General features: G+C 35.7%; 1 protein-coding gene across 1 annotated transcript; it reads right to left on the bottom strand.

Annotated features, from left to right (window-relative positions):
• Positions 1-1,084: 1,084 nt before the first annotated feature.
• LOC138710849 (pro-resilin-like) lies at positions 1,085-9,799 on the bottom strand. Its single transcript, XM_069842011.1, has 3 exons — positions 9,688-9,799; positions 3,087-4,172; positions 1,085-2,225 (listed from the first exon to the last, which is right to left on the bottom strand). Exons 1-3 carry the CDS (start codon positions 9,694-9,696, stop codon positions 1,701-1,703), a joined length of 1,620 nt encoding a protein of 539 aa, XP_069698112.1. The 5' UTR covers positions 9,697-9,799; the 3' UTR covers positions 1,085-1,700.
• Positions 9,800-10,260: the final 461 nt, after the last annotated feature.

Here is a 10,260-nt window from a genome sequence, read left to right as displayed (position 1 = left end):
GTTGTAATTATTGTACTGTTATAATTATTGTAATGTTGTAATTATTGTACTGTTGTAATTATTTTAATGTTGTAATTGCTGCAATTATTGTAACGATACTGTATATTATATATCACTGCCACCGGTAGTATATCCAATTTCAGTGCTAATACATACATACATACATACATACATACATACATACATACATACATACATACATATACATACATACATACATACATATACATACATACATACATACATACATACATACATACATACATACATACACATTCATACATATTCATACATACTGTTACTTCTAGTATTACTACTACTGCTGCCACTACTATTTCTACTATTGCTATTATTAGCATTGCTACTATTTTTACTATTATGGCTACTGCAGTCATTTCTACTACTATTGTTATTGTTATTACTACTACTATTGCTGTTACTACTACTATCATTACTACAATTACTATTATGGTGGTGGTGGTAGTGGTAGTAGTGGTGGTGGTGGTGGTAGTGGTAGTAGTAGTAGTGGTGGTAGTGGTAGTAGTGCTAGTAGTGGTGGTGATGGTGGTAGTGGTAGTGGTGGTAGTGGTAGTAGTGGTAGTGGTAGTAGTGGTGGTGGTAGTGGTAGTAGTGCTAGTAGTAGTAGTGGTGGTGGTAGTGGTAGTGGTGGTAGTAGTAGTAGTAGTGGTAGTGTTGGTAGTATTGGTGGTGGAGGTGGTGATGGTGGTGGTAGTTGTGGTAGTGATAGTGATCCCTTGTTTTGAAGGAAACGTACGGGGAATAGTTACAACAGAAGTAGGCCTATTAATCGTCACAAGTATAGTGATGTCAAAATGTAGGAAGTACTATACAGTAACCTACGCTTCAAAACTACAGAGACCTAAAAATAAGCTTTCTCTTTTGAACACAAAATGAGGGGAAATGGTAAGGATTTTCCTTAGGGATCGGAACTGAAAATTACCACAAAATTATGCAGATAATAGTAGTTATGGTATTATTTAATACCAGAACGATGGTAATGGTGATGATAATTTCGTTAGTTATTTAGAAGGGTTTTGAAAGTTGTTAAAAAACAAATAAGATATTCAGCATATCACATGTGCTTTATTTTCTAGGCTAGAAAAAGCCACAGCTTATCTTCGGCTGGACTAGTGGTACATAAAAGCATTTCAGTAATAATGGACAGAACTTATTTAAGATCAGTAACAGTGTAGATGCGACCTGTCTTTGGATTACACATTTAACAGTAACCCTGTCTTGTGTTCTTTCTATTTGCTAATATAAATAACATATTCGCATACATAGTACACGAAATTAATAATAATAATAATAATATGGATTTAATTATTATGGTGCAAAAACTAAGTAACAATATACTAGTAATAGTCTATCATTAATGTGTACAGACGTAATTCGGTTTCATTAATCGTGTCATTTAAACTGTTTGCAATAAGATTGAAGATATTTTTCTTCTCTTAAGAGTCAGAATAATTTAGGCCTAATTATTCACATCCAATATACGAAAATTAAAAAAGAAGTAATACTCAAGCCCATTGCAAACAGTCTCCAGTGTTCGTACCTATTGTCAACATCGCAGCAACATGTATGGACCGTAATCTTAAGAATTGTAAATCAAGGTGGGATATTATAATATACTATTCCTCTCATGTACATCTAAAAGTTAAGAATAAGTAGGCTGTTCAGTATCCTGGGTGACCTCCGTTTCCACCGCTGGGGTATCCATTACCGGCTCCACCACCTCCTCCAGAAGGGTATCCATTTCCTGCACCACCAGCTCCTCCAGAAGGATATCCATTGCCGGCTCCACCAGCTCCTCCAGAAGGGTATCCATTACCGGCTCCACCAGCTCCTCCAGAAGGATATCCATTGCCGGCACCACCTGATCCGCCTGATGGGTATCCTCCAGCGCCACCTGCTCCTCCAGATGGATAACCTCCAGCACCGCCACCTCCACCAGATGGGTAACCTCCGGCACCTCCAGCACCGCCAGCACCTCCTGCTCCATTAGCTTCACCTTCGTATCGGATCTCTGGCTTGTAGCCTTCCTGGTCGGCCTCATAGTCTACGATCTGCTTGCGGCCGTCGGGAAGGAGAACATTGTAAGAGCCTTGAGCTACGTCACCGTCACGAGATTCCTGATGGCCGAATTCTGTTCCGGTTGAAGCATCATTCACATCATAGCTGAATTCATATTGGGCTGGTTCCTGTAGAAAAGAAACGTTCCTGTGTAATTCATATCTTCATTTAAGATTCTCTATAAACTATACAAGGTAATCACTGTCAACAAGCTATTGATACAGAGATAATGAAGCAATTTGTGATACGAGATTGAAAAAAGAACAGACGTATTGAGTGTAAACCCGCACTATAATCATTTTTCTGCTTGGCATCACATGGAGTGGGTCTGCATTGCCCCATAACGATAATTAATTTAAGACATGTTGGAATAATGGTAAGCGACCACTATATTCTTCTACGACAAATTTAAATTCAAAGTCATTGAATTCCGGTCTCCTCCAAGGAAAAAGCGGATATTTAACCACTTTGCTAATAGTGCCATATGCTTCATTTGTTAGGAGAACTAGTTTCAGCAGCAACATCCCTTAGTCACTTTCTAAAATAGAGGGGTTACTCAGTCAAAGAAATTTTAGAATAAAAATGGCAGAAGTGATTGAAGAATTCGGAGGAAATCTGCTTCAGAATCACTCGATCTGTCAAGTATTTCACAGGGTAAATAAAATATCGAAAACTCGAGCACATATTTTAAAATACATTGAGAATATTATATCTATCCTACACAAATGTTCTGCTTTCAGCCAAAATAAATTTATAACTTTGCATGATTTTAATAAATTTGTGGTCATCAGATCATTTAAAAGCTATAACATGCAAATGGAGATGTAATTTCAGGCACAAAATCCAGACTTTTATAATAAACTTAAATTGGAGACGAACATACTTCAAGAGAATAAATAAATAAATTTAGTCATCAAGTCTGTATATATAAATTATGCAGTAGTTCTTACATACGTACATTAGGTAAATATTTAATGTAAGCCACTTACAGAAGATCCACCATCGCCGTTCGCTCCATTTCCATATCCACTGCCTGATCCAGATCCAGCCCCTGAGAACGCTCCGTGGGGCCCCGCTCCACTTCCGAACCCAAACCCCCCGGTGGCACCATTTCCATTTCCTCCACCGAAACCGTTCTGACCGCCTCCTGGTGCTCCGTAAGTGCTGGAAGGGCCTCCGCCGCCATTTCGTCCAAAACCTCCATTGCCACCACCAGGTGCTCCGTATGTACTTGAAGGGGTGGAGCCAAAACCGTTCTGACTGCCACCGGGAGCTCCGTATGTGCTGGAAGGTGCCCTACCGCCTCCGTTGCGTCCGAATCCATTCTGAGCTCCGTGAGATCCTCCGCCGAAACCATTTTGTCCTCCACCGAAGCCATTTTGTCCTCCTCCGGGAGCTCCATATGTGCTAGATGGTCGGCCTCCATTAGAGCCTCCTCCAAAGCCATTCTGACCGCCTCCAGGTGCTCCATAAGTACTGGAAGGTGCTCTGCCGCCTCCGTTACGTCCACCGCCAAATCCGTTCTGTCCTCCTCCAAACCCGTTCTGTCCACCGCCAAATCCATTTTGTCCACCATTAGGGGCACCATAAGTGCTTGATGGAGCACCACCTCCGTGGGATCCGCCTCCAAATCCATTCTGACCCCCACCAGGTGCTCCGTAAGTGCTAGATGGGGCTCTACCACCGCCATTATGACCAACGCCATTTCGACCAAATCCATTTTGAGATCCGCCTGGGGCTCCATAAGTGCTGGAAGGTGCTCCACCTCCATTACCACCAAATCCGGAAGATCCTCCATTACGTCCAAAACCGTTTTGTCCTGCGCCTGGAGCCCCATACGTGCTGGAAGGCGCACTACCGCCACCGTTGCCGAATCCGCCACTTCCTCCTCCGTTGCGTCCGAAACCACCTCCTGGGGCACCGTAAGTACTAGAAGGAGAGCCGCCACCTGCACCGTTACTACCGGGATAGCCACCGCCGCCGCCACCGCCTCCTGAGGGAGGGAGGTATTGGTTGCCCACTGGAGGCTCGGGGCGAGCCACGGCCATCGCCGTCACAGCTAGGATGAGCAAAATCTGCAGCAAGAAGAGATTAAGATTTATAACATCTGTGTTTCAGAAGTAGACTCTATTAATTAACATACATTAAATGCTTAAATATCTCTTCGCTATAGCCAAAGAAGTACCGTTATGGAGCTAGAGGAAAGTGGAAATTTATGTCTCTGGAATGTCTTGTATGTGTTGTACGTTGTCTTAAGAAGTGTCCTTTCGCCATGATAACTTGAAGACTAGATATTTTTACTATATGTGAACGTCTAAATTCCGTTAATGATTCTGAGAGACAAGAATGATGAAAAAAAAATGACTAACGGAACTCGCCCTTTAAATGAAATACAGTATAATGTTTCTTTTACAGAATCATCATCGTCATCTTCAGCACATGGCTATTATTACCGTTATTATTACAGAGACCAAACCTTGTTCTAAGCTAACTGATGGGAAAATAATTGCAGGACTCCCAGCTAACCTTTGGATGGGACAATAGTTTTGAAATGATGTAAATAATTTTCAAGAATTCTTAAAGACAATTAAAAATAGTTTTAAATGTGTTGGAGTCAGAAGAGTCTTAAATAGAATTAGTTATATATTAATCTATTTTATTATCTATTACGATTACTGTAGTTCATGTTGATGGGGCGTGTGGTAGAGTTACGGATATGACATTACGCTGCAATCCGAAAAGTCGCAGGTTCTATTTCCAATGGAATCGTGGATTTTCTTAATTAATCTATTTCTTCCGGCCGTACTTTGATCCTGGGATTCATCCTGATTCTAACAGAATGAGTATAGGGGTTATTTCTTTGGGAGTAAAGATTACAAACACGTAGAACTGACATCCCTACTGCTATTAAAGCCGATTGTCTGTGAAGATAGGAGCCTTAACTACTACCCTGTGGGTTTTTACGTCCTTAATATGGATTATGTCTATTATAATAATAATAATAATAATAATAATAATAATAATAATAATAATAATAATAATAATTATTATTATTATTATTATATTATTATTATTATTATTATATTATTATTATTATTATTATTATATTATTATTATTATTATATTATTATTATTATTATATTATTATTATTATTATTATTATTATTATTATTATTATTATTATTATTATTACTACGAAACCCTCATTGTATCCTAAGCTAGAGCGAAAGACAAAGAACCTAACAATGTCTGTCTTTACGCAGGATAGAAACATTTGTAAGTAGCGTAATTCATCTATTTCTTTTTAATAATTTGGAAATAACCCGGCGATAATAATAATAATAATAATAATAATAATAATAATATAAATTGAAAGTAATTAAAATTTAAATCAAGTGAAAAAATTCAATTACTGTTCTATGCAGATCATTATCATTATTATTATGGTTACTTACTTACTGGCTTTTAAGGAACCCGGATGTTCATTGCCGCCCTCACATAAGCACACCATCGGTCCCTATCCTGAGCAAGATTAATCAATTCTCTATCATCATATCCCACCTCCCTCATATCCATTTTAATATTAATTATCTTCCCATCTACGTCTCGGCCTCAATAGAGGTCTTTTTCCCTCCGGCCTCCCAACTAACACTCTATATGTATTTCTGGATTCGCCCATACGTGCTACATGCCCTGCCCATCTCAAACGTCTGGATTTAATGTTCCTAATTATGTCAGGTGAAGAATATAATGTGTGCAGTTCTGTGTTGTGTAACTTTCTCCATTCTCCTGTAACTTCATCCCTCTTAGCCCCAAATATTTTCCTGAGAACATTATTATTATGGTTATTGTTATAATTATTATTAATATTGTTTAGGAAAATATAAGTTTGTTTTCATTATTATTTGTACTTAATATGTAAGCACATAATATTTTGGCCGAAACTTGCGGTATATATACGGTACGGATGGTTGGTGTTATTAAATTTCCGTGGAATTAAACTACTGAACATTAAACTTGTTGGATGAAATAAATCATGTGTCAGAGAAGGAAAATAAAATAAAATGTTAAAAGTGCCTACACGTCAGGCAACATACCTCTCTAAGAAGAAGGATCCGCAAACATTAATTTAATAGCTCTCGTAATTGCGATGGTTTAAATCCCCGATAGTTAAAACCAGAAAGCGTTAAAGGAATGCATTTAAATCATTACTGCAATTGACTCTACAAAACTGTAAATGCAAGTACAGTCTTGAGCCTTTCTAAAAGCTTGGCATAATATTTAAAATAAGATGGATCGTGCCGAGGTTATTATTCTACGTCATTCTGAAGAAAAGTTACATGAACAAACTCTAGTTTTAATAAAATTACTGAAGAATATAATTTAATAATACCTACAAAGAAATCTAAAGTCATTTCATTTAAGGATAAGGCACCTTTCAGAACATAAACATTTAGGATGCTATGCATAGACATTTCGCTAGCCCGCGCTACGAGCGTGCTAAACTAGCCCTGGCTTTCGACTGATTACTTGTACAGGATTCAAATCATATCACATCGCTAACACTACTTTACGAATACGAAACACGTTAGTTCGCTGGTCATCCACCAGAAGTCCGCGCTAAGAATGTCTATGAATATGGCCCTAAAAAACTTTTCATTAAAACAAATTTCTAATTTTAATTATTTACATCGTATTTCATTCAAACGGAGTCGGTATTCAGTGGTATAATGATTATCGTACATGCTCCTTTATCTATTTCTGTGGATGTTCTATTCCATTTGAGGGCGATGTATTTACTCGTAAATAGGAAAACCTTCTACTTGGAAGTGCCATCGAATGAGGATATAAATTTGTTTGTCCCATATAGTAGATTTACTTCACGCAAGCTATCCCTTTATTTATAAATAAAAAAAGCAAAATTCTGTATCTAGATCCTCTATTATATTATGTTCTCAACTCCAATTAATCATGATACCATCATATCATGATAGACCTAATGACTCTGGAAAGGAGCTGGGAGATAACTATTGACAATTTCTTCTTCCCAAGACCTTTCAGTGTACATAGTTACCCACCGACGTACTTAAAATGTATATCACATAATCCAAGAGTATAGTCTATAGAGAAAAGCACCAAGGGCTTCGTTACGAAATGTTCAGTACTGGAAACTGAACAACGATTTCTGACGAAACTCACTGAACTGCTAAATATACTGAGTATAATGAAATGTGTACTATTACAAAGAACAATAAAAGAATTCCTCTTCAAATTTTGTGAAATGTTGACTATTTCAGTATTAAATATGAAGCAGAAAATTGGCTTTAAACTCAATATAAACGTAAATGAATAGATTTAGTCAAAATTTTGCATTGACAGTAGTTTCACAAAACGTGAAAGAAGTACAGACATTCAGAACTGTAAAAACAATGTTCGCATGAACTGACAGAAACGGCGTTGAGAAGGGAACAAAGTCTAATAGAGGTGCGTATGCGTAAACCTTCTGACAGAAAATAATTTGGGCAATTCGGAATTAACTATATGGACCAATTTTTTTAAATTTATGATCATACCAATTTATACCAATGATTAATAAAATTGTTTTGTTTAAAAATTGTGATTTTATACAATCTACAATTGGGATTAGTAATCTGGAATCAATTTCTTTATTAGAAGTGATAAAATATTGAATTGTTTTTACTTTGGTAGCAAGAATAGGATTTTAAAGAAAAATAGCACATCTTATATAATGTACATCTTACGCAATTCGAGGTACTTTAAAAAGTTAAATGTTTTACGAAATAAAGATATTAGAAGTAATGTAAAAGTGCTCCTTTCATAGCATAAACTAGTGAATCCTAAATAAAACTCTATATAGTACTTAAAGACGAAACGAATACAGAACGAACATTGCATAAAAATATATTCCGGACAAAACAAAGGGGTACATAGGTGTTCTAAAGTTTTGATGTACTAATATTATTTAATATAAATTTAAAACTGAGCTTTAATTCCTGTAAATTAAATTAGAGAGCAGTTTAAAATAATTAATTAGCCATTTGTTGGCTACATCGCAAGACGAGAAGCGCTTTACTCGTATATATACATTTTTTAAAAGAAAGTATCGTATTATATTGCATTAAACATCACAAGAGTTGAACTTGAATACAGTTTTATCAGTTATATTAATCATAAATATATCACAGTTTTCATACTAAGAATTTTAAAAATTTATTTTTCCGAACTATAAATTATTTTATACCTATTATTCCATACACTTTAAATCTTAATAAGTTCTATGTAGGCCTACGAGTAACTTATACTGTGCTACACGAAGTAGACTGCAGGATCCTTATGGACCAGCAACACATCTCATGAAGAAACAGAAAATAAATTTTAAGTTCTGTAAAATCTGATTATAACGTAGCCTAAATGATCATTTAAGAGAAAGCTTAAGCATATTGAATATTCTTAAAAATGTATAATTTGCCAGTTAAACTGGTTTAAATATTTTGAGAAAATCTATTAATTGCTTAATACTCTGAACAAACATAATCGACATAATTCATTTTATCACTCGTTATTACTGTAGATTAATTGCTCTGATGTATAATTTTTCTTGTAGTTGTATTTTATTTCTAGTGGTGTGGAAGAGAAGGCCTGATGGCCTTAATTCTACCACAGTAAATAAAATAAATAAATAAATAAACAAATAAATAAAATCGGTAATTATGACCCTTAATGGCTGCTAAAAGTTTATTAATGTCTTAGTAATAATAATGTAAAAATATGAAAAAGGTTCGCAGTAACTATATCTTAAATTAAATAAAAATTGAAGATATGTAAATCACTAACAGATAACTGACACCAATAATTATTAATTCAGTTCTAATGGTAACTAAAATTCATTTCAAAATTGTGTGTAAAAATGTCCTCCGGAAACACAGCAACACAGACTGCGAGGAATTCTCCGTGAGACTGTGTTCATAAGCTTGCTATAAATTTACAAGTGTCTAAAATTTGAAATATTTTGACAGGATTTTTGAAAGAAAAGTTTTTCTCTTAATAGGCACTTCAGATCAAAAGTTGAGAATCGATCTTAAAAGCAAAGTATGCGCTAGGCTCATAAGAGTAATTTTCTGAGTATAATAATAATAATAATAATAATAATAATAATAATAATAATAAATAATAATAAATAATTTTAGAACTAAATATATAGGGGCCTAAGTGCCATAAGGCAGTGTTAGATATATCAATTTTGGAAGTTGATGAAATAATAAATTTATGAAATAAAATTGTCATGGTCACTTTCATTTTGGAAATCTGACATAGCCTAAGGAATTATAGATTTATGATACCTTTTAATTAACTTAAGTAATTTATAGTTTAGAAGATACAGTGATTAGAAGTTTAAGACATATTTGTATAAAAGAAAATCGATTTTTGGATATTTAAAATGTAAATGCATATTGTTATCAATTATAAGGATGACTTGAACCATATTATTAAAAGAAATAATGGTTTTACAGATCTGTAGTGAAACAATCCTTAGAACGCGTTTCTGAAACTTCACAAATTTTAACTCACCTTACACATCGTAACGCTATACGACTGCTTTATGATGCAAAGAGAACTGAAGTTTGAAACTCGATGGCTATCCAAGAAGCAGATGACTTCTTGGATTCTGTTGTGAGAATGATTGTTTGGACGGCAGTCATCCCTTTTATACGAGTCGCTGAGCGGTACCTTTCTTTCCACATTTCCACAGACAGGCCTTGCGAACTGTATTTTTTTTTTTTTCAGCGCATCCCGGCTAGCAATAGTCATCGCCGGGTCGTGCTTTATGGGGCCAGACTTGACAACACGAGCCGGCCGGCCTACACGATCACCATGCGGCATGAGTTAGTTGATACATGTTACTCCAGTAAAAGTTTTGTCTGAGACCTTCTCGTCGAGTGAAAGAGATGAGTCAGGGTGAATACACATCCGCGCGAGCGAGTACACGGAGTACAGTAATTATTACGTGTTTAGATGAGCTGTTCCAGCAGCTAATATTCTCAATTAACCAACTAAAATATTGGGGAATTACGTTTCATTTCCTCTGCGTGAAGACGAAAATAATGTTTTAATTTTTTAATAGAACTGAGAGTAATAGTATTC

This window comes from Periplaneta americana, chromosome 12 (genome assembly GCF_040183065.1).
Source record: "Periplaneta americana isolate PAMFEO1 chromosome 12, P.americana_PAMFEO1_priV1, whole genome shotgun sequence".
NCBI classification, from domain to species: Eukaryota; Metazoa; Arthropoda; class Insecta; order Blattodea; family Blattidae; genus Periplaneta; species Periplaneta americana.
Note: the sequence above shows the minus strand (reverse complement) of the source record. Positions and strands in the feature narration are given on the sequence as shown.

Excerpts from the sequence above, each read along its gene's own strand:
- LOC138710849 (XM_069842011.1), bottom strand. Across the intron at positions 2,226-3,086 it reads ACGGCGATGGTGGATCTTCT|GAACCAGCCCAATATGAATT; the intron begins GTAAGTGGCTTA and ends TCTTTTCTACAG.